Source organism: Octodon degus, unplaced genomic scaffold (assembly GCF_000260255.1).
Source record: "Octodon degus isolate 3935 unplaced genomic scaffold, OctDeg1.0 scaffold00068, whole genome shotgun sequence".
NCBI classification, from domain to species: domain Eukaryota; kingdom Metazoa; phylum Chordata; class Mammalia; order Rodentia; family Octodontidae; genus Octodon; species Octodon degus.
Window position 1 is genome coordinate 867976 of NW_004524644.1, and position 25252 is coordinate 893227.

At 37.6% G+C, this 25252-nt stretch overlaps 2 protein-coding genes across 5 annotated transcripts; both read right to left on the bottom strand.

Annotated features, from left to right (window-relative positions):
- Nucleotides 1-724: 724 nt before the first annotated feature.
- Cbll1 (Cbl proto-oncogene like 1) lies at nucleotides 725-17142 on the bottom strand. Of its 4 annotated transcripts, XM_004634981.2 has the most exons (7): nucleotides 16783-17142; nucleotides 10658-10816; nucleotides 8376-8473; nucleotides 7854-7937; nucleotides 7295-7368; nucleotides 4098-4485; nucleotides 725-3632 (listed from the first exon to the last, which is right to left on the bottom strand). In XM_004634981.2, the coding sequence occupies exons 1-7, from the start codon at nucleotides 16793-16795 to the stop codon at nucleotides 3450-3452; spliced, it is 999 nt and encodes a 332-aa protein (XP_004635038.1). In that variant the 5' UTR covers nucleotides 16796-17142; the 3' UTR covers nucleotides 725-3449. The 4 variants fall into 4 exon arrangements, with proteins under 4 accessions (XP_004635038.1, XP_023575273.1, XP_004635037.1 ...); XM_023719505.1 differs by having other exon boundaries at nucleotides 725-4485; nucleotides 8376-8476; XM_004634980.2 differs by having other exon boundaries at nucleotides 725-4485; nucleotides 10649-10816.
- A 5535-nt stretch (nucleotides 17143-22677) lies between these two features.
- LOC101575979 (cyclin-dependent kinase 1-like) lies at nucleotides 22678-25019 on the bottom strand. Its single transcript, XM_023719492.1, has 2 exons — nucleotides 23292-25019; nucleotides 22678-23135 (listed from the first exon to the last, which is right to left on the bottom strand). Exons 1-2 carry the CDS (start codon nucleotides 23614-23616, stop codon nucleotides 22678-22680), a joined length of 783 nt encoding a protein of 260 aa, XP_023575260.1. The 5' UTR covers nucleotides 23617-25019.
- Nucleotides 25020-25252: the final 233 nt, after the last annotated feature.

Here is a 25252-nt window from a genome sequence, read left to right on the forward strand (position 1 = left end):
TACTGGGATTACAAGCATGTGTCACCATGCTTGGTCTCAGGGCCAGCAGGGTATGAAGTACAGGGAATCAAATTCAGGTCCTAATGCTTACCAGGCAGGTGCTTAGACCAACTGAGCTATCTCCCTAGGTCCAATCCTTCAATTTTTAAAGACAAAAAGATGTGGAAAATTTAGCACTAAAGCGTTAAGCATTTTGCCTTAAAGCATTTTTTTCATGATGAAAAACTGAAGGACCATAAATCAAAACAAGGTTTAAATGGACAAGACAGGTGTGGTGGCACAAGCCTGTAATCTAGCACTCAAGAGGCTGAGGCAGGAGCATAACTAAGTTAAAGGCCAGTCTGAACTACACAAAAACTGTCTCAAACCCTCTTAACTGGCTTACCTTCAACTCTTTTAGGCTGAGCAATACTGCTTCATTAGATTATACAATTATTGTAATAATTCTACTTGGTTTCGAGGCCATATTCTAATAGACTGGTTAAATATCAGTAAACAAAAATAATCAAGATGAAGTACAAATATGACTATGTCACCTTAACCTACATAATGTCAATCTGCAAAATAATGAGATAACCTGAGAAATGTTTCTGCTTCAAATACTTCAAATACGTATTCACATACTTGTAAGATTTCTTTAAAAAACTAAAGACAGTACTAGTGTTTCAAAAAAGATGAAACATTCTTCAATGAGTTTAAATAAAACTTTAAAGGAGTTCCATACTTCATATAGCCACTTTTTGTAGGTTTTTTAAATGAGCAATATATTTTATCTTATATTTGTTATATCTGGGATCTACAATTTTCAGCAAGTGGTTTTTACAGAGCAAAATGAATAGTCGGTTCTAGTCTTTGCAATGGTTTTTTCCCAAATATTTCACTGTACTCTGAATAAAAAATGCCATCAAAGAGATATAATTTTCAACTTGGTTTTAAATTTTTAAAGAAGTGAATCTAATTTACTGTAGAAAACTTTAAACATGAAAAATCTTGCACTGTCCCAAATGTATCATCATTAGATAAAAATTCATCTAGGCAAAATAGTATTTATGCTTCCATTTTATTGTTTTTAAGAATTAAACTGCCACCTCAGTAGTCTTAAGAGCAATATAATGAAACATACATACATTTAGACTTACGTCCATAACGTCAAAGGTTTCCCTGAAATAAGTCTGGGATTCACATCTTTTTCCTTAAGAAAAGAAACACTAACAGTAATTTTGTTTTCCTTCTACCCACCCATCCTTGTTCAAACAATTAATGATGAATTCAAGTCTAACACCACTTAAAAACTTTTGTTTGCTACAAGACATTCATCTGATCTGCCTCCCTGCATAACATGTTTATTAAACCTAACTTAAATAATGTTTAAGTCTATAGGAAGTCTCTTTAGCATATGGAATTTTAGCATGATACCTTTTTACCCCCCCCCCTTTTCTTCTTTTTCCAAAACACAGGCTAGGTGGTTTCTCACATTTGATGCTAATGAATTTCAATAAAAGCAGAAGAGCTCTTCATAAATAGCTGAGAAGCTCTACAGTGAATTTGGCTAGTTTCTAATTACATGACAACAAATGGTTTGGATTTTTAACAGTAATACAGCTCCTACACAGGGGCATGAATAGGAATCAAGTTTGCACCAGTCCAAGTACCTACAGTAATATGATAGAAGCACTCACTATCAACACTTCACACTATTTCACTCTCATGCTCCTAATAAGAATTTCTCCCTAGAAATAGTGCATTAACGAACTAATTTTTCGAACTGCTAGGTGTGAAAAATTACTTAAAAAGTGTATTAGTTATCTTTGGCCAGTCAAGAGTGAAATGGCCATTTCTATCATTTTTAATTGTTCTAAGTTCAGTAAGCTTTATCTGATCATCTAAAATGAAAATTTGTTTTGCCTGTACCTGACTGAATAAAATGGTAAATTAGCAAATAGTTCATCCTTTGTTGAAAATGAAGTATGTTCTAAATTTATATACTACAAACTACCTATTAAATGGTATCTGCATACTACACATCATGTTTACAATATGCACCATTTTAGAAGGGAGGAAAAGTTCACAAGGGTTTCTTCAAAGGATATATAAAAACATCCTAAGAATGTTGATTTATACATATGAGATCTGTATAAACCATAAGTGGTCATCTTAGCTGGACTGTAACAAGTCCCTATAATGCAAAAGCTGACTCTAAAAGCACCTAAAAGCACTGAATTTCACAATTTAGTCATTACTTTCTCTTTTCCAATACAAAATTATCTGGTAGTCATCACTGTTGATGCCATATTAAAATGATACAAGTTTAGATTGCTTGATCAACAGAAAATAATAGTTTTCAAATTTCAAGTTAGAGGGAAAAAACCCTTATCACATAAGCAATGAATCCTGAGCAAATGCTAGTTTGTGATTACAAGAAAACATTCTTCATTAATACATTATTCAAATCCCTCCAAAGCACTTCAATTTTAGTTTAAAACCCAATAAACAAGTACCCACATAAGCACAGACTTAAACTACCATGAAATGAGGATTTATATAAAGCCTATCAGCCCTAAATATTTAGCTTAAGACAATGAACAGAGAAAATACGTCATCTATGTAACACTATTTGAACAACTCTATAAAATAATGCTAATTAAGATTAGTAAGTGTGGTGCATCATATGATTCCAACCATTCAGAAAAAAAAAAAAAAAAACCAGCACACCCCTCCCCCCCAACTTGGAGACTGCAGAATATTACTTTGGTTGTATTTTCCCAAATAATCAGAATGCCTTTTAATATCACCAACATCTTGGTACTAGAATTCCAATGTATTCTGGTGTTCTTAAGGCTGCCTAAATACAAAAAGGCATCCAAGTAAAATGTATTATATACTTATTATGTCTCAAAATTTCAGTGCCTAAAATGTAAAATAATCTCTATCTTTTAACAGTCTGCCTCATAGCAAATTCTCTATTTTTAGGATTTTATTAGAACTTTGGGGATTAGTGGTAAAACAAATGATTTTAAAAAACAGTATGTGGCTGAACTTAAGTTCACATAAAAATAGCATTTTTACAACCATATTGAAATTTAATCCTTTTACACAGGTTAATGAAATGTATCACAAGAAAAACTAAACATTGGGTTTACCGAAAGCTGTACTTTTGAAAGTGAAACAATGAAAATTTTTCAAATTTTTTTTACAAATGGTCACTTCTGAGTCAATTTACCATGCTAGGGGAAAATTGTTAAAATACAGCTGTGCTCAACTACAGTATACTATTTGAAATCAATCCTAAGGTCAAGACTGAAAACCAATTTAAGAGACAAAAGACCCTATATGATGTATAGTCACCTTGGTAAGAGGTACTCTTCCTTCTCCAACAGTCAGAACTTAATGAAAAGACTGACTCTAAGTAAGTTTTTTCCTCATCGTATCTTCAGTTCAAAACACTAGTATCATTGGTAATACGGTCTATATCTTGTCTGATCTGGATGATGTGGTCCCGGAAGTGGGGTTTGAGAAGGCGGACCCTGCATTCTTGGAGGAGGTGGTGGCCCTCTTGGTGCAGGCCATATACCAGGACTCATTCCCCCTGGCTGTGTAAATGGAGGGCTGAGAGTTCCTTGATCTTCAGTAAACTGGGGTAAAGAGTTAGGATTGTAATGGTGAGGAGGGGGTGCAGTTACAGGTGGACCACCATGTTGAGGTGGGGGAGGTCCTGGAGGAGGATGATTCATATAAGGTGGCATCTGGGCAATAATATGTCCAGGGGGAGGGGTTATTGGTGGTGGAGCAGAGGTCATTGGTGGAGGTGGAGCTTGGCTATATACCAAATGAGGAGTACCTGCAACCTGGGGAGGATGTGGCATTGGATGGCTTATTGGAGGTGGAGGAGGTGAGGGTGGTGCATAATGTTGCTGTGGAGGCATAATATGATGAGGGTGCAAAACCACTGGTTGACCCTGATATTCAGGGTGGTGGTGAGCAGGTGCTGGGGCAGGAGGTGGTGGTTCTCTAGCACCTGAATTTGAGTCATCCTGAATAGGGACAGTTATTAAATTGCTGTGTTTTCTTGTTGAAATACGAAAGGTTTCCTGACTGACCGACCGAGGAGGTGGTGGAGCCATGGACAATTCTGCTGGCGGAGCACGGATATCCTCATGTGGCTGATTATAGTGCTCATGTGGCACATGCTGCAAAGGAGGTGGTGGCATCATGATGTGCTGCTTTGGCGGAACATGGCTCATATGGTGCTTGTCTGGTGGCATTATAAAGCGCTCGGGGATTTCAGCTGGTGGGGGGGCGATAGGAGGATGAACATTTTCAAGCGAAGCACGGGTAACAGGTTTTCCAGCTCGCATGTGGCGATGATTGATATGAGCCTGCAAGTCTCTCTGAGACAAATACGTTCTCTTGCACCCTTGAACAATGCTACACATGAAGAGAGAACCTCGTGTACACTGTTCAATTCGCTGCACAGGATCACTACAGCTAAATTAGAAAGGGGAAAAATTTGATTTACTAAAAACAGAATGTAAATGCATTTTTTCAAAATATGGCTACTTTTAAATTTTTATGTAACAATACAGTAAAAAGTTCACAATTAAGGTATAAAGCATGGTTGCTTTATCATTAGCATTCCTGTCAACCTCAGACTCAATTGTATTATCAAGTAGAGTATGTCTTAAGTGACCTTTATACCTTCTAAGATCTAGAATTTACCTAATTTTCCCAAACGGTGTACTTTGTATCCATTTAAAGGGGAAAAAAAAAAAATCTAGGAACAATAAAGCAGATAATCTGCCACTCAGAAATACAGAATACAAACTTAACACAGTGTTACTGAATAGCAAGTATTTGTTGAGCAAACAATACTAAATGGAAGACTCTTGCAAGGACTGCAATGAGGAAGGTCTTCCTAATAACTAGGGTTCTTATATAAAACTTCAATTCAGTGTCCCTTAATACAAAGTTTTTCTGAGTTTTCAGACAAATTTACTATTAAAAAATGGTATATTTTTCCACTCATCAAAATATAACAACATTTTCCTAATGACTCAGGATCAAAACTATAACTACTCTCCATTAATATTTTATCTATTCTTGCTTCTAAAGTTTTCCTGAGGTGTGGGGACATAGCTCAGTGATACAAACACCTGCTTGGCCAGTACAAGGTCTTGAGTTCAATTCCTAATACCAAATGAATAAATAGAAATAGACAGACAATAAAGTCTTCTGGCATGGTGGAAAGAGGATTGAATCTGAAATCTAAAGACACAGGATCTTAAGTATTTGCTCTGTGTTTTAGAAGTTATTTAACCACTTTTTGTTTCCTCATTTATAAAATGGGCTTAAAATGTGTACTCTACCTAATGCTTTTATTGATATTTCACGTTACTCAAGAGAGAAATGTGAAAAGATTATTCATAAGATTAAATGCAACAATGAAAGTCACTCTTTAACCACCAGTTAAGCACTACATAGCTACAGATATAAGCTTTTACTACTGAATACATGAGTAGTGTCACTTGACACTGTATTAAAGTTCTGTACTATTGATTTTAAACCATGCCTACTTTTCCATCCTTGCTATATGGCTGGCACTCCTTGTTGACACAGTATACTCTTCTTTAGTGGCCATCTGCCACACATCTCATTTTTGTTTCAAACTGAGAAACATCTCCAAGTTAACAGTTTATGAGGTACTTTGGATGATGCCTAATAGCAGAAGCACATAGTATTTCTAACAACTGGCTGCCATTTCCTCACTTCCTGATCTGGTTTGTTAATCAAGGTAGATTTCTGGCCCCAAACAGCCAACAACCACTCTTACTGAAGTTACATTCAGTATCTTGAAAACTAAATCTCCTTTTAAGTATTAGCATTAGACCACTTATATAGAAGAAAACCTTTTAAAGTCCTTTACAAAGTACTTTAACACACCTGAAATCCTGTCTGCCACCTAAGCAATCAAATTTACTAAAGTGAAGGGACACTGAATTAGAACACTAGGCATTAAACATCTAAAACGCAGAGTAAGTACTTCTAATTTCCCCATCTTCTAAATTATAATTCTAGACAATATTCTTTAAACCCACAGTACCAGGTTTTATGTTTCTTCAAAAACTAGTAAGATATGCTAAAAAAAAAAAAGTTGTTACTGGGCTGTCAAAAAAATAATCTCTTTGTCTCCCCAGCTGCAATTTTTTATATCATAAAAGGGAATCATCCCAGCTGGGGATTGAGCTCATTGACAGAGCACTTGCCTAGCATCGGTGAGACTTCAGGCTTAATTTTAAGTACTGAAAAAAAATGGTATGTGTGTGGAGGGGGTATTACACTTTACAACTGTTCACAGCAACCAATACTATAAATCTTGAGGCAGCCTCAAGCATGGGTTATACGGAAACTAAGAAGCCTATGGTAGTTCCAAGGAAACTTATCTAAGTTCCCAAAGCCTTCCTTATTAGGGATTCTAAATGAACATAAAAATTCCTGCTTTAGCTATTTCAAGGACTAGTTCTTCATAATTTGAGTCTTTGTCATTCTAATATCCCTACATATGCAGACATTAACAACATTTGAATGCAAAAAAAGCTGATATATACATAATGTATATTATATATAAGGTCCCATCTATCTTCCTATTATCTATCTTTACTCCTAAAATTAACCAAGGAGGGAGGTAAAATTATTAGCCCTATTTTATAAACTTAAAAGTTTAATACACACACACACACACACACACACACACACACACACACACACAAGTCCTCTGCTACACAGTTAATAACTAGCTAGACAAAGATTTAAAACTCAACTCCAATTCTAGAGTCCCTATTTTCAATCATTATACCATACTGTACCACCTCTACAGTGGAACACTGAAAATAATAATAATTTTACAATAATTTGTTTTGGTTTATAATATCAAGTCTTTTTGTTCTTCTTTTGTTTTTTTGACACAAAGTCTCACTAAGTAGTTCAGGCTGGCCTCAAACTCGCAGCAGTTCTCCTGTCTCGGCCTCTCAAGTGTTGGGATTATATGCATGTGCCACTACACCCAGCTGAAATTTATACGACAAATAGGTTTCATCATTTTGGCCAATTTGAATTGACTAAGAGTGGCCACAAAGTAATATTTTAAGAAAGGTAAAGCTAACTGTAGATTTACAGAGAAAGCTCATCCAGGTTTACACATTTGATCCTCTGCCTGGTTTACACTGACTTTTAACCCAGCTTATAAATTATTTCACTACAAACTCTACTACTTAAAAAAATAAAGATGACCTTAGCTTACCCTGGACACATCTTATCTCCTTTTTTTTCATGTAAAATAGCACAATCATAGCAAAAAACATGTTTGCATGGAATCTGTAAACAAAGACAGTATAATTAACATATTGATAGCTAACATATCAGAACAATTTAAAATATTTCCATAAAAAACAGTAAACATAATGACCTATACATAGAAAGCACATGAGAAATCTTAAAGTGAACGTTTATTAAGTAATAACTATGTACAAAGGAACAGTTAAGCTTTTTTACTCACAAAACCTTTTGAGAATGTGTTGAAAATTTCGGCCCTTTTCCAAATAAATAAATACCTGCTTACACTTTCTAGAATTACAAACCCTACTATAAACAGTCCCTAGATGTTAAAAGCTGCTGAAAACATATTGTCTTATCCTATTCTGAAACTATTCCAAAGCAGTAAAATATCAATTACTTTAAATTCAGAGTATTCCAATCTATGACATAAACATGTCACAAACTTAAGTTAGTAAATAATAATAAACCTTACCTCTACACAAATGCTTATTTATAAAAACCAGGTTTAATTTATTAATACTTACCATTCGCCCATAGATTTTAATAGGCAGTCCACATTTGTCACAGAAATGAACTGGTGTATCATCCTTTTCACCTAAGATGTTTATCTGTTGAAATGATACAATTAAAATTTCCTCCTAAGCAATTCTAAAAATCATGTGTCTACAAGTCACAAAATTAGCAAATGGTTACAATTTTGTAATAGTTCCCACCTCCCATAGCCCCCCCAGTTCTGAGACAGGGTCTTGCTAAGACCAGAAACTGCCCAGGCTAGGTTGAAACTTGTAATCATCTTTCCCCAGCCTTCCCAAGAACTGTAATTACATGTTTTTGGGTTTATTTTAAACTACTGGTTATCAGATTTTACTTGACTTCACTGAAAATTATTTTGAATTACTTTTGGAAATAGTACAACAGGGCATTTTAAAAAGCAGATAATCCACATATACTGGGGGAAAAATCAGATATAATAAAAATTCATATCATTCTTTACATATTCAGTATTGCAAGTATTTAATACTTGATTTTTCATGTTTTAGATATACCTTAAAGTCCCAAAATAGATGTCCAGGAAACCTTCGCTGATTTCCAAACAGTTCACCCCCTTTACAGTCATACCGTTCTTCTTCATTATAATCAAATCCTTCTGAGGAAAAAAATATTACCTATTAACTTTTCAAACCGCAAATTTCATCTTGGAAGTATATATACATAACAAAACAGCCTTACTCACTAAGAATTCTACCTGATGCCTTTCTAAGAACAAGAGAATTAAGACGATCTTAACATATTGACCAGAAATAATCTTGTCCAATTTTATCACTTTAAGGGGTGCAGCTCAGGGGTAGAGCATTTGACTGCAATTTTATCGCTTTACAATTGAGAATACTTCTGGGCCTTTAAACAAGCCAAGCACAGGTCTACCACAGAGCTTCACCCATGTTACTACCATGATTTAACAACATCCCAACCTCAAAGACCTGTTAGAGAAAAATCCTGCAGTGAAAGAAAACATAAGGTACAGTTACAGCAGTCTGATTCTAAATAAATATAGAATGCTATAACAATATTAAACATTTGCCCAACTACTTTCATAACTTTAGGTAAGTTTCTTTCTTTCTTTCTTTTTTTTTTTTTTTTTGGCGGAACCAGGGATTGAACTCAGGTCCTTGCACTTGTCAGACAAGCACTTATTCTACTGAACCATCTCCCTGGCCCATACTTTCATAACTTTAAGGCTAATGGTAAGATTCCTTTGCAGCAAGGAAAAAGAAGATTGTTCAGAGTCTAAGACACTGGCTAGCTAGAGAGAGAGTGAGAAAAAAAGTGAGGCCTCCATCATTGCTTTTATTTTGTTTAAAAAAAAGCCAAATACATTCCTAAAAATGTTTCAAAGCAGAGGTCAGCACACTTCTGTAAATGGTCAGTAAACATCTCAGGCTTTGTAGGATTCTGCTGTTATAAGGCAAGCAGCTGTAGACAATATTTAAATGGTCATGGCTTCATTACAGTCATTTTATTTACAAAAACAGGGCCAGATTTGGTTCCATAACTAATAGTTTTCTGATCTGTATTAAAAACTAGATAGGAAAACTGTTTTATACTTGTGGGATAAAGGAATGTCTTTTTGTTTTATTTTGAGACAAGGTCCACTATGTAATTCAGGCTGATCTTAAACTCATTCACTATGTAGCCCAGGCTGGCCACAACTACTAACAGAAGACCTTTTTAAGAACGTTGTAAGACTACAAAGTCATAACAGCAAAGACCAATAATCTGACTACATAAAATCTCCAAGCTCTTTCCAATAAAATGTCATATACAAATGAAAAAGACTAATGGGGAGAAAACATATAATTATGCAGTAACACATTGAAACAATTTTTTTTTTTCTTTTTGAGACAGGATCTCACTAACGCAGCTCAGGCCAGCCTTAAGCTCACCTTGTAGCCCAGGCTGGTCTCAAACTTACAACAATCCTTCTGCCCTTCTCAAGTGCTAGGATTACATGGATGCACCACCATGCCTGGTCTAAAGATTTTTTAACTTTATAATACCAAATATTAATGTGTGGATAGAGGGCCAGCCAATTTTGGCATGCTGAGATGGCACTTGAGACTGGGTATGTTGGCACATGCCTGTAATCTCAGCTCTTGGGAGGCTATAAACAGGTGGATCACTACAAGTTCAATCTAGTAGTGAGACCCTGCACACCCAGTAGACCCCTCCTTAAAATACAAAAAAAAAGAAAGAAAGAAAGAAAAAAAGAAAAATTATTGAATTATGTAGGGGCCGGGGAGATAGCTCAGTAGAATAAGTGCTTGCCTGGCAAGCGCAAGGGCCTGAGTTCAATCCCTGGTTCTGCCAAAAAACAAACAACCCATTAAATTATGCATATAATATAAAATTAAATTATATAAATATATATGAAATATAGAAACCAAATTTCTTAAAACTGAGAATACATCTATATGTACTGATAGGGCTGGCAAAATAGCAAATGCAGAATACATAAAAAGTTAATACTGCCATATAAGAAAGTCTTAACAAAGAATACCTTTGGAGGGAAGCACTGTGGGGAAACAGGAGCTAATTTTACTTTTCATGTTAGGCTGTCTATAATACTGTTTAGTTTTTTAATAGAAAACTTACAAAGGGGAAAAAAAGTAAAAGATGTCAAAATGAAATGTCAAACTAAATGTTTAAAGAAAGAATAAAATATGTAAAAAAAATTTAAAGGTAGCTATAAGTAAATAAAACCACAAGAATTACTGAGTGCAACTGAAGACTGTTGGGCCAGTAGGTTTACACCAATTACCTTCCTCACCAGTTGGTGCCTTTGCGGGCATCCTGTTTACAGTCCTTTGAGTTCGAGGTGCAGGTTTGGCTTTGTTTGCTTGCTTGGAGATAAGTTTTATAGGAATTCGTCTGCGAACATCAAGACCACCCAACGATCCAGAACTATTAGTGCCTTGTAACTCATTGTCTGTGTTAGAAAAATAAAACATAATTTTCTTTTAGTTTTTCTTTTTTGATGATTATTCTGCCATGGGAAATAAAACAATATAACCAACAGTATCAAATGTTAAGGGTCTTGGTTCTGACTGAGTATGATATAGTTTAACTGCTAATTTTCTCTATTTTGGATAAAGCTTTAAAGCAATGCTTTTTAATTAGCTACTTTTAGGTCATGAAATCCTTTATTTCGCCCTATAAAAGTGGACAATAAAATTTTTTAATGTAACCCTAGAATAATTTATAGAACATAAACCCCTCATGAACCTTGAATACGAATTTGTCTTAAAGTAACTCAATAAGGGCCAGCCAAATAGCTCAGCAGATTAAAGGGCCAGGGACCTGCTGTACTGGCCCCACCCCCGGGTGCACTGAAACCTCAATTGAGACTGGGGTGTGGTGGCACATGCCTGTAATCCCAGCCCTTGAGAGGCTGTAAACAGGCAGATCACTATGAGTCCAATCTTGTAAACACCCTATATACCCTCCCTAAAATACAAAAAAAAAAAAAAAAAAGAAAGTAACTCAATAAGATTTTTTAAAACTAAAAAAAAAGAGAATCAGAAACAAAGCATTCCCATCTCTGTGTCTGATCATCGAGAATGCAAAGTAGGCATCCAAAAAATTTACTAAATCATCTGGACAACCAAAGTGGAAACAAAGCTAACCCGATGAATGCAAAATTAATAATGTATCTGAAACTAGTTAATTTTAAGGAAAGTGATTAATTTCTTGGTGTAAAATGACATTAAAAATGTATTCAGACATACAATAAAAATTATCATGCATTTAGTAAAAGCATGCAAAAATGTACTTATGTTACATGTTTACAGACAAACGACTGAATTATTCTTAGCACTGTAATATAAAACAATAATTAAGGAGAATATAAGATTTTTAACTTCTTAAAAGATTTCAAACTTCAACTAGATGGAAACAAACATTTTCTAGTCTTTGTATTACTATCTATGAAATAAATGAATTGATGTCCCACAAGTAACAAGTGTATTATTTCATAGAACTGACTTATATAAAGTTTAAAAACTATCTTTCTTGGGCTGGGGAGACAGCTCAGTGGCATAAGCACCTGCCTGGCAAGCTGAAGGTCCTGAGTTTGATTCTTGATACAGGGAAAAAAAAAAAAAAAAAAAAAAAGTTGAAAAAAAAAGTATTTTCTCTTGAAAATAAATAACTCTATGTAGAAACAAAAAGGAAAATGCTTTATGAAATACAGTATTTTTTCTACAAAAAATTATTGAATAAAGCCATGGACTGCCCCTACAAGAAATATTACACTCCAAACTGTCCACATAAATTTAGTTAACATAAATGAGGAAGTAATAAACTAGTACTAAAGACTTCCAAGCCTGAAAGTATTGCAAGCAACCGTTAAACTGACATCCTCATTTTTTGTGAACAATATATAAAATAAAAATTCAAAACGGTATCTAAATGAATAAACATCTTTACACTCCTACAATGGTTAATTTAAGAAAAAAAAAAAAATCACTGAAGAGCTGGGGATGTAGCTCACGCCTAGCAGGCAAAAGGCCCCAGCGTTCAATTCCATGGTGGAGGAGGGGTGGGAGGGACATGGAAAAGAGATTTCACAGATGGTTAAAATCCTGAGATGGGATAAACTCCTCAACTTTCAACATTTTGCTAACTGAAAGAACAAACTGATTAGTGTATTTTGTCTATTTTTTCATTGCATTTGCTTATCTATATAGAAGTACTTGCAGGCAATGCAACAGCCAAAACACACAACAGAATGACTTTTTTTTTCTTGCTCAAAAAATATTTCTGGGCTGGGGAGATAGCTAAGCAGCATAAGCACCTGCCCGGCAAGTGCAAGGCCCAGAGTTCGATCCCCAGTACCATGTGCTGGCCTTGGGACTAGGCATGGTGACATACACCTGTAAACCCAGCACTGGGGAGGCTGAGGCAGGAGCATCACTACAAGTCTGGACTGTGTAGTGAGACCCTATATTAAATTTTTAAAAAAAGTATTCCTGACCTACCAATGAACTAAAGAAAGGAAGCTGTTGTAAACAGTTAATCTTGTCCTTTAGATATTAAAAAGAATCTTTAATGGTTTAACCTTTGTGAATGAAAACATCATTTCACTTTAAGTCCTTTTCACATCACCCTGAATACTTGAGGTCTCTCTATTGCTGACATAACCAACATTCTCAGAGCCTGCTTTCTCTTGAAATTTTACTGCTTGCTTACAAACTGTAAGTTAAAAAGTATAGCATATGGGGCCAGGGAGATAGCTCAGTGGCTTAAGCACCTGCCTGGCAAGAGCAAGGTCCCAAGATCAATACCCTATACTTAAGGAAAAAAAAGGTACAACATCCAATTGTGACAATATTTGGGTTTTAGGACTTTCTGATGTTTGCTTAAATTAAGAAAATATACAGCACAACTTCTTTTTTAATATATAGCAGCAAAGCACAAAGCACCTAACAAAGTCCTTGGTATAGTATATGCAAAGTAAGAACTAAGGATAATTTGCCACTGCAGGTGAATCCACTTTTAGAAGAGTAATGACGTGGTATGATTTTAAAACATTTAGAATTCTCTCTTAAGTAAAGTGAACAAAACAATGTATTAGTACAAAAGTGCTAACTCTTTAGAAAATGAAATCAACTAGTATTTGGGAGTTTCCTGAAGTGATTTTTTTTTTCTGGTAAAACTCTATTAAAACATCTTCAACTTATATTTGAATTTTAGGTAAATGAGTATTTAGGTAAATGAGTCTGATCTAGTAGTGAGACCCTGAACACCCTGTAGATCCTTCCCTAAAATACAAAAAAAAAAAAAGTACCTCAATAAGATTTTTTTAAAACTAAAAACAGAAAAACAGAAACAAAGCATACCTATCTCTGTGTCTGGCCATCAAGAATGGAAAGTAGGCACTCAACAAATTTACTGAATCATCTGGACAACCAAAGTGGAAACATAAAACCCAATGAAGGCAAAATTAATAATGTATCTGAAATTAGTTAATTTTAAGGAAAGTGATCAATTCCTTGGTGTAAAATGACTTTAAAAGTGTATTCAATCTGGGGTCTGCCAGGGCCGCCGGCAAAGGGGGTGCAGAAAAAAAAATGTATTCAGACATATAATAAAAATTATCATGCATTTAATGGGTTATTTTTGTATAATAGTCAAAGCTTTCTCAATTTTCCCATAGACCTCCTTATCCTCGATATTAAAATTGTTCTTTTGAAATGCCTATGCTGTCAGGGTGTCTTCAATTTATCAGATAACTGGTCATTTTGTCATTTGCCAGTGGCTCTGTGATCCAAATAATTATCAAATTCATGTCTATGAACTTCATGAAAATCTTAATTTTTTTCAAGGTTTGTAAATTTTCATCACAATCAAGGTACATCAACTGATACTGTTTCTTGATATGAAACATTAAGAACAGCACACTTCAAAGAGATTTAAAAAACAGAATTGAAGCTAATGTTAAGTAGAAAATATACCAGACTCAAAACTCCTTTTCTAATGGTCAGCTCATTAGTACTTTCATGTTAGGATGACTTATTTCTATGAACAAGTTTGTAACTTTCTTTCTTCTTCTTCTTTTTTTTTTTTTTTTTGTACTTTAGGGAAGGGTCCACAGGGTGTTCACGTTCTCACTACTAGTTTGGACTCATAGTGATCCACCTGTTTACAGCTCCCAAGAGCTGGGATTACAGGTGGGCACCACCATGCCCAGTCTCAATTGTCTCAGTGCACCCAGGGGATTGAATCCCCGGCCCTGCGCCTGCTTGCAGGTGCCTTAATTCGCTGAGCTATTTGGCCAGCCCAAGTTTGTAACTTTCATGCATTCACCTATATTCAAATTTCCAAACAGCCTGAAACTCACAGGAACATGACTCTCAAACCCAGTAAAAGGCTCAAATGTGAAGTACTTGGCCGAAACAGTGTCTGCTAGACCTCCTTTTTTAAGATTCCAGAGCTTTTCAACTCTACGCATTTCCCAAAGCTGGAGAGCAAGAGCTGCTTACAGCATAGTGCCAGCCCCTCTTCTACACTCACTCTCCTGAAGTGATCTCATCAATTCTTGTGCTCTAAAAGATACCAACCATAATGTGCTACCATATATGTCTAGATTTTTGGTATGTTATCATTCCTCCGATCTTCACTTGATACTTCCCTTCCTATCTCAATACACATCTCACCCATAGCAGCAGCACAAAACCAAATTCTTGTTCCCAAATTCCTACAGTATCTGACACCTTTAAGAGAATCGGTTTTTTCTTCTAAGTCTTCCTCACCTAAGTAGTAGCCACTACTAAAACACTCAAACCAAAAACCAATGTATAGCTCATTTTCACCTCCAAACCAATGTTTGTGCTTGAGTTCTACCACTAAAATACATCTGCATTTCTGTGTGTGTATATGTATGTCCTGAGGATAGAACTTGGGCCTTTAGCATGCTATACAAGCATCCTACTTCTGAGCTACACAATCCCTTTTTCATCATCACTAAACCATGTCTCCTTTTCGGTCTACCTCAATCATGTCCTAAGTTGTATATTTTCTAATGTTCTTGTCTCTCTTATACCATTTTTCACAGAACAATCCATTATACGTTTAAAAGTTACGTTCCTTTGATTCTTCACTTCAGAGTCACTTAAACTCTTTCAAAGCCCTGAATGAGATTTCCATCTCCATTTGCAATCTCATCTTGAAGTTCTTTTCCTATTACCAACTGGGCTATCGCCTATCAGCCTCCTCTCAAGTGCCTTTATACTTACTGAAGATGCTCTCCATTCTGCTTCATCTTCTGGCTGGACTCTTCTCATCAGATCTCAGCTTAACTAATTAATACCGTTCCAGAAAAACTTTCTCTGATCATCCTCTCTGAAACTTCCTACTCCACAGCACTCTCATTCTTCAAAGCATTCAACATTTTTTAAAAACCGTATTCTTCAAGAGAATGTAATCTCCATGAGGACAAGAGCTCAGTCCTATGGTTATACCCTTCCATCATCTCATCTCCAGGTCTATAACCACTTGTGCATATTTAGCATAAACAAACATATATACATATACATATAAGTAGATAGTTGATGACTAAGGACATTGCAATTAATGCTTTAAGCGAAAGCATTTTTTCTCACTTGTGTTACGATCGACGTAACTGTCCGAAGCACTAACTCCAGCGCACTCACTCAATAGCCAAGAACCATAAGGACGGGAAGCCAAGAAACACAAAAAGAGAGGATGGAGCCAGTCTTACTTAGAGAAAGGGATGAGAATATCTTCATTTTAAGATCTTCTTTGTAAATGTTTCCAAGCCAAATGATGAGAAAGGGCCACAGCAGAAGCGCGGGCCATGCTTTGAAAGGCTTAAATAGAAAAGCTACTCTGTTTATGACTTTGAAAACTATATTCGACTCTGGTCTCTAATCTAAAGTCCATGAAGGGCTGAAGAGACAATAACGATGGGAGGTGACCATCGCCTCACCCACCTAAGGCTGGCTGAGACAGCAGGAAGTCTCACACCCACTTTCGCCCATCCACTCCCAGCGGAATGAGGCTTCTTCATCTCTGAGAGTGGAATCCACCCGCCAATGCCCCATAACGTGTGGGAGAGCAGCCAGGTTGAAGGAAAAAGGAGCCGGCGTTTTCCCCTTCCCAAGAAGCCTGCGCCGCCCACCGTCCGGGCTCGGAGCTCAGCAGAACGAGAGAAGCAGCGACTGCTGCCGGCACTGAGGATGGAGGTAACGTACTGGAGAGCAGGCCGAGGCACCAGGCCTGCTGGGCACGGGAAGGGGTGTGTGAGATTTATTCCTCACCACCATACTCCAGTGCTGTGGGGCAAGCGTTACTCCTCTTGCCCGCCGGGTGACCGGTCCCCAGACCCGCCAAGGGGGCTTGAAACCCTGACCCCCACTGCCTCCGCCTCCTTACCAGTATGATCCATGATTCGGCTCGCAGAGCACAGTGGGAGCGGAAGTCAACCGCGCCGGAGTCGCAGCGAGCGCGTGCGCGCTACCTTCCAGAGCCCACAGGCCGGAAGTGCGACCGGATTTCCCCGCTTGGCCAGTAAGGGCTTCCGTCTCCCCTCCGCAGACATTCCGTGGAGGAATCGGGCATAGTTGAAGCAGAGGCGTGAAAAGCAAGCTTACGGGCGGAGGTTGCTAAGACCTCGCCTCCCCCGCTTCAAAAGGAAGTAGGTTTTAGCAGTGGGAAGCGCACTGACCAGACCGGGGCGGGAACATTGGTAGTAGCACGAGGAATGTGCTCGCGGCAGGTTAGGCGGCCGCCCGCACCAGAGCATTGCCTAGTGGGAATTGTAGTGCGCTGACTGGGCCGGCGCACGAAACGCGCAGGCGCGGCGGTTGGGCTGGCCCCACCCCGGCGGGCGGAGTAACGGTTTGGAATGCCCCAGGGTCCGCTGGTTTCCTCCTCTCGAGCTGGGAAAGTGTAAACACGCGCGCTCTGAAAAGCATCTTCCCGGCGGGGGTTGCCCCAAGGGATGGAGGAACCGGCGACGCTCCGTGCTGAAAGAGAGGCTGCTTTTGTCTAAAACTTACATTGTAACGAGCTACGCCTAGACCCGTGCTCGTCTGTACCGTTTGCCCGCTTTCTAGCTCTGGAGTTTCTAACACTCGAAACACATTTCTGACGCTTGGCTGCCCTCAGATGTCTACACAATGCTGGTGGCGCCGCGAGCCCCAGCAGTACCTCTTCCGGACGGGTGGAAGGGCCGGGGAGAGGGCGGGACCCCCAGCAGTGCCGTGCAGAGTGGGGTGAAGGAGGGGACAGGGACCCGGGCACGCGGTGACCGCTGCGCGCCGGTGCGGAAGGAGAGATTACCGGAGGAAGAGAGTTACCACCGCGCACGGTACCTAGTTCCAGTTCTTGGTCCCGGGGATTTGTGGTTGCCGCTTTCATCTTGCTCAGCCAGAACAAAAGGAAGGTGTCAGAGAGCGATTCCTGAGGACCTTCCGTGCGGTTTCCACCTGCAGACTTTGCTCATTTTTGTCCACTCCCTCCTCTGACCCTTTGCACTTGATGCGCTCGGATGAGTGGAAAGGAGCGCAATTAATGGAAAACACTAGCCTGATAGTCAAGGGGTTTGAGTTCTATTCCTGTCCCTTGGTGACGACATCATTACACTGAGTAATTCACGCTTTCAGTGCCACAGTTTCTAGATCAATAAAAAGGAATAAAACCTTGATCTCTTACAGGAATGTGTACCCGGTCCTGACTTCCAAAAGTATGGTTAGCACTATGTTACATCTGTGTAAATAATATTGTGTGATCAGTACTATAATTGGTCCATGTTATTTGGTTGTTATTTTACTGGGCTCTTAAAAAAAGACTCTACAGTTTTATAAGCGTGTTTGTAATTCACAACTAAAGACATCTCTGAATCTAAGTTACATCTGCTTTTGTTAAAATGTAAAAGTCTGTAAAAAAAAAAAGTAAAGTCTGTAGTATCAAATCGTTTTTAAAATGCTCTCAACTGCTGGCATTATTGTTTTCGGAGCTGGGGATATCTTAACCCACTGTATTTCTCTCCAGTGCTTATGTGATCGAGTGTTTTTCACCTGTTTAATTTCCAGGAAGTACCCCACATCAAATTTGACCTATCATTTCAACTTAAACCTGATGCAAATCTTTTTTTCTTCCAACAATGGTTGCAGTATTGGATAATGTCTTCAAATTACCTGTTCAGATTACCAGATATAACCATGCAAAATTGGTTATATATATATATATATATATATATGAAATTGAAAACGACAAGAAAAAAATATAAGCATCAACTGCTCCCCTCTGTAGACCAGCAGAAATTAGTAGTGCAATTATCCAAGCCATCCTATGATGCAAATCTTGATGACAGTAGCATTAGCGTATGCTGATACTAAAGAATTAAAATTAAAAAGCCCTCTTAAATTATATTTTATATAATTTTACCTGTGAGTCAGAAGTCTTGTCAGCATTTTAGGGCACACTAAGTTAAAAAAATTTAGTGAGAAAAGATTCACTTATTTTACATTTGATAAAATATTAAGTATTTGATTTGATATCTGTTATATACATTGCTTTAGCATCTGTCTCTATATTAATTTCTCCCAATTGTGGTTTCCTTTCCTTATCAATACAGCAACAGTGTGACTAATTCCTGCCCAAATTGATAAGTGAAACTATACCTGTGCATTTTATTACTACCTTATAATATCTCTGAGTGACATCTTGCTGCAATCAGCTACAGTATATCAAGAGTTTATATTTATATAGAATATTCACCTAAGATTTATAAAAATGAAACATCATTGTGGACAATCTAAAGAACGGGGTGCATTTTTTTTTAAATCTTACATGTACAAACATGACTTGTAGGTTAGTTTTCTTCAGGATGTTTTGGTAGCCTTTCGTTTACAAAGTATTGCTCATGCTATGAGGAAAATGAGAATATCAGAAATCTTGTTGCCTCAAGAGCTTGTTTCAGATGCCTCAGTACCAAGTCAGGGCAACAACCTTCTCTCTCCTAATGCTTTTTCAGCTGCGTTACCTAAAACTGTATTTACAAGAGCTCTATGAACAATGGCCCTTACCTCCAGGGCCATACAGGCTCACATTTATATAAGCATATAACATATATGTTAAGTTTGATAAACAGAAATAGATGGAAAAGGCAGTAGAACATACTGGTTAGATACATATCTTATCAAATTATGGTAACCAGCTTTCCAAACACTTTCCAACACTGCAAAAGGCAGTAAACTTGGTTTATAAGTGACTCTGTTATTACCTAATGTTTCTTACTATCAGCAGTATATTTTACATCATGGTCTAATGCCATAAATACAGACTTACATAGTGAAGCAAACCATGTGAGTTGTATTGCACACTTATTATAGGCAATTCTCTTTGCAGTTTTTATTCTGCCCTTTTAAGAATGTATGCCCTGGGCCAGCAAGATAGCTCAGCAGACTAAGTGCCTGCTTAAGCAAGTACAGGGACCAGGGTTCAATCCCAGGTACCACTTGCCATGCCGGCCCTGCCCCTGGGCACCCTGAGCCAGCCACCAAGTCTAGGCATGGGGCACATGCCTATAATCCAAGTACTGGGGAGGCTGAAAACTGGAGGATCACTAGAAGTCTGATCTGCATAGTGAGACCCTGTACCAAATATATGTATTTATTTATTTGTTTTTATTTATCTTTTTACTTATTGCATTTTTTTAGGGAAGGGTCTATAGGGTGTCAAGTCTCAGTTGCCATTTCAGCACACCCCGGGGGCAGGGCCAGCACAGCAAGCCCAGTGATCAAATCCCTGGCCCCTGCGCCTACTTCTAGGTGCTTTAATCCACTGAGCTATATGGCCGGCCCTTGTACCAAATATATATATTTTTTAAAGTTAATGCCCTTAAAATATCCAGTGGGTTGTAATTTAACTTTGAAAACCACTGTTTCACATTTGGTGTTCTGGAGAATTTCTATCATTCTAGAAATATCTGAAAAGGAAGGATAAATCTTGGGACTGAACAAGGAAGTAAGGACTCTAAGGATTAAACATTGCTGGCTAAGGGCATTATCCCATTTGGGGCCTGCCAGTGTACATAGCCATTTGGAAAGGAGTCTTTTGATATAGAGAGATCCTACAACCTGGCTGCTTTTGAACAAGGAAAATTTTGCAATGGGCATCCTTGAGCTGGTTAGGATTGCACCTCCTGACAGCTTCTCTGCTAAGAGATAATTGCCTTTTTATTTATTTATTTATTTATTTATTATTTTACTGTACCCATTTCCATTTCATTTTTGAAAGAATGCTTAAGGTGTTACTATGGTTTGGATGTGATCTGTCCACCAAAATTTCATGTTCAAGCAAGTTGGTCCCTAATGTGGGGATTTTGGGAGATGGTGCCTTTAAGAGGTGAGGAGGCCCAAAAGATGGATTAATGCTTTTCTCATGGGAGTGAGTTCTTGCTCTTGTGGGACTGGATGGTTACCATAAGATCAGATTGTTATAAACCAAGTTTGGCTTCCTTAGCTTTCTCTTGATTCCTCTTTCACTGTATGACATCTGTCCCACACATGCTTACTCGTTTCCACATGATACTCTCCACCATGAGCCCCTCACCAGAAGTCAGTACTGGTGCAGTACTCTTAGACCTCCAGAATTCTGAGCTAAATAAACCTTTATGGAGTACCTAATCTCAAGTAAGTTATTATTGTAACACAAAGCATACTAATTCAACCTTGTAAAAAGGCCTAGATAGCTTTTTATAGCCATTATGCTGTAAGCAAGTAGTCTGTGGTATAGTTTGCTAGGCTTGAGAAGGTTTTTGTCCAAAGCTAACAGCCATGCCACCTGGAACAGACTTTTGGGGCTTGCCTGATTCTTGGTTTGAATATATGTGTCCTTCCAAGAGTCATATGCTAAGGTGGCGATATTATGAAGTGAGGTCTTCGAGGAAATTATTAAGTCATGGGTATGAATGGTATATATGCTTGTGTAAAAGGTCCTTCAGAGGGCTGTCACCCTTTTATCCTTTTGCTAAGTGAGATCAGTACACTACCTCTTAGCATGTAAGGAGAGAGCAACAAAGTACCATTCTGGAAATAGCCTTCACCAGTCACCAAATATGCTGACCCCTTAACCCTGTCCTTCTGAGCCTCCTACGAGTAATTTTGGTTGTTTGTAAATTACTCAGTCTTTGGGCTGGGGAGATAGCTCAACGATCTAAGCACCTGCCTGGCAAGCACAAGAACCCAGGTTTGATTCCCCTGTACCGCATGCTGTGCCACCTTGCCAGCCACTGAAACCTGGCATGGTGGCAGATGTCTGTAATTCCAGTGCTGGGGAGGCTGAGACAGGAGGATCACTATGAGTCTGAGCTGCATAGTGAGATCTTGTACCAAATAAAATAAATAAATGATTTTTTAAAAATAAAAAATAAATTACTCAATCTCAGGTATTTTGTTATAGCAGTACAAATAGACTGAAACATTTAGTATATGTAAGTAGATTATAAGTAGATTATGTTATTTAAATTAATGTTGCTTACTATCAACAGTATATTTTGCATTGTAGCCCAATACTCTAAATACAGACTTACATATTTAAACATACATGTAAGTGTTATGGAGCTGTACTTACTATATGAAATGCTGCGCAACTTCTATTCTGTCCTTTGAAGAATATTAGTGCCCTAAAATACCTAGTGGGTTGTAATTTAATTTTGAAAACCACTACTTCACATCTCCCATGGTATTTTAGAGAATTTCTGCTATTCTAGAAATGCTTGAGAAGGGTAAGTCGTAGCACAAGGAAGACTTAATTGCTTATGCATCGATGTAAAAATATAAAGAAAATAGAATTCAATGCCAAAAATGCCAGTAAACTGAAGAACAAAATTACTGAAGAGTTTCTTTCCTGGAACTGATAATGGATATCTTCAGAACTGGGTGTCAGTTGAGGATAGAATAATTCCTTGATAGTAGACTTAATACCCACCTGTCTATCCATTGAGGAAAATACCAAACTTGGATTTTCAATTCTCATTCTGACTATAGCTACATGTCATCAAGGTACTTGGTCATATGCCAACTTATCGATCAAACCTCTTATTCACTTTTTTTAAAGCATTACATTTATAGTTTTATTGCAGTAACAACTGTCACAGTGAGATCTACATACATAATATAGAATATTTAAATTTATATAGAACAGTATTTACATTTTTAAGTTATACTTTTGAATTGGAAAGCGAGGTACAGTTTCAGTTTCACAGCAAAGAAAAATGTAAAAGACAAAAACAGACAGAAACAACAGTAAAAGTACAACTATTCATCCTAGATTATAATGTGGAAGCTCTTTATTGGAAACGTACATCTTTTTAATCTGACCATCCAAATCATCAAAATACAGGTGATTCAGTGCCATTTTGCCAGAAATCCATTTAGCAGGATCATAGACTAACATTTTCGAGAGTAAATCCAAGCCATTTTCATCCAAGTTTTTGACATGGGCTGCCAGGCTTCCAGGTTTCCACTTGGGAAATGTATTCTTATAGTCCTGTAAAGACTCCACTTCTGGCCACACTTTATTGTTGGGAGTGCCCAAAGCTCTGAAAATCCTGAAGAGCTGATCAATTTCTGAATCCCCATGGAAAAGTGGTTTCTTAGTTTCCAATTCTGCAGAAATGGTTTCTATCCTCCAAATGTCAACTGGAGTAGAGTAACGAGCAGCCCCCAGCAGCACTTCTGAACATCTATACCAGAGTGTCACTACCTCATGTGTATATACTCTAATAGGTATCCCAAAAGCTCTGGCAAGACCAAAGTCAGCCAGTTTAATTGTTCCTTTGTCATCAATCAACAGATTTTGAGGTTTCAAGTCTCTGTGAAGAGCTCTTCTAGAGTGACAAAAGACAATGCCCTGAAGGATCTGGTACAAATAACTCTTAACAAGTGATGCATCCATGAACTGCCCAGGAGGAATAGAATCCAGGTATTTCTTGAGATCCATGGAAAGGAATTCAAAAATGAGATACAGCCAGGAATCCCGCATAAGCACATCTTGAAGACTGACTATGTTTGGATGGCGAAGTTCTTTTAATAGAGAAATTTTCCAAATTGCAGTACTGGGAATCCCTTCTTCTTCACTTTCTAGTCTGATTCTCTTCATGGCTAACACTTGACCTGTAGTTTTGTGTCTACCCTTATATACAACTCCATAAGTACCTTCTCCAATTTTCTCTATCTTGGTATACTCTTCCATAGTCATTCAGCAGATAGGATAGATTCCGGGAGTCGCCCGGTGGCTGAGGCGTCAGCTACCTCACCTGCGTCTCTCTCCTCACGGGATCCCCGGCACTAGCTCAGAAGTCAAATGCCTCTAATTCACTTTCGTAACAGGTTTTATAATCTAGTAAATAATGTAAGCTTTATTTAGAATCGGGCAGAACTGGATTCAAATCTCAGATCTCTATGTGGTACTATGTTCATTTTCTGTGTCAGTAAAATGGAGACAATAATAGTTTTTGTCAGAGGTTTCCTAAAGATGAAAGGAGATGATCTCAATAAAGGATTTTTTATTCCTTGCCAAATAACAGGCTTTCAATAAATATTCATTTTATTTAGCAAATAGCAATCTTGGCAGTTGCTACTAAATTCCCTCAATAGCAAGCATTTTAGTCTTTTAAGACATTTCTTTCTAATTTATATTATAGCGGGATGTTTTCATTTTTTCTTTCTTGAGGATAGGGTACATTGTTCATATATATTTGTGCAGTACGTACTATTGAATAAAAGGTGCTCACAGATTGTTGATATATTGAAGAGTGTCATCAGAGAAAAAAATGGAGTGGAAAAAAATGTCCACCTCAGGAAACCCAGAAGTTCTGTGGGGGACCACACCCTGCCCAGAGGAAGGTGGCTGCTGAGCTGCCCAGGTGGCCCCATGGAACTTTCGGAGGAGACTGGATCCCAGAGATGTGACTGAGGATAGACCCACAACAACAACGCGTGCTTCCGTAGGGACAGACAAGGAGCTGAGCGACCTGCAGGACTTCAGCGATGATTTCCCCATCTGTTAATAGGGGGAAAAACAGACCAACCACACTGGGAAGCAATTAGTGCAGTGTATCAGAACTTAGACGATGAAACAAACACTTTCCACCTTTATTTATGAAATGAGAATTAACCTGATTAAGCCAAACAGGAAACAATGTGGGAAAGGCAAAGGAAAAAAAAACAAAACCAATTATGGACCAATTTACCTTATGTACGTATTGCAGAAATCTTAAAAAAAAAATTAGCAAACTGAATTCTACTCATAAAAGGAAAAAAAAATCAGAACTGCAGGTAATATCATACTTGAAGGTGAGGAATGAAAGTTTTCTTCCTTGAATGAGAATAAGGCAAAAATGTCTACTCTTAATATCTCTGTAGTTCATTATTTTACTGGGAATCCTAATCAGCATTAATATAGCCATAAAAGGAAATAAAGCAAAGAGATTGAGAAAAAAGAAATAAATTGTGTCCATTGACAGACAACATGACTGTCCCAAAGAATCTTCAAAAGCCTATGGTTTAGCAAGGTCACACAATATAAGATATGCACATGCACATGTGCACACACATGCACACACACACACACACACACACACACACACACGTCTTAATTCTCTATACATTTGGCCTGTTTTTTTTTTTCCTTTTTCTAGAATCTTTTTTTTCTTTTCAAAGTTTTATTGATAAACATATAGCAATGAGACAGTTTCAAATCAAATCGAAAGTACAGTTTCAACAAATAATACACTGCATATATTCTTCTTAGTGGTTAATTGCTGTACAAGATGCAGACTTGTGATCCTACTTACAATGGCCTGTTTTTTCAATCTCTTCATCTGCAGATTCAA

Bases quoted from the DNA above. Each gene is read 5' to 3' on its own strand.
- Cbll1 (XM_004634979.2), bottom strand. The intron at 8,477-10,648 runs GTAATTGGTGTA...TTTTTTCCTCAG, and splicing joins GGCACCAACTGGTGAGGAAG to AAGGATTTGATTATAATGAA. The intron at 7,369-7,853 runs GTAAGTATTAAT...CTTTGTTTACAG, and splicing joins TTAAAATCTATGGGCGAATG to ATTCCATGCAAACATGTTTT.
- LOC101575979 (XM_023719492.1), bottom strand. From the start codon at position 23,616: ATGACTATGGAAGAGTATACCAAGATAGAGAAAATTGGAGAAGGTACT. The intron at 23,136-23,291 runs GTTATTTGTACC...TACCTATTAGAG, and splicing joins GGATGCATCACTTGTTAAGA to TATATACACATGAGGTAGTG.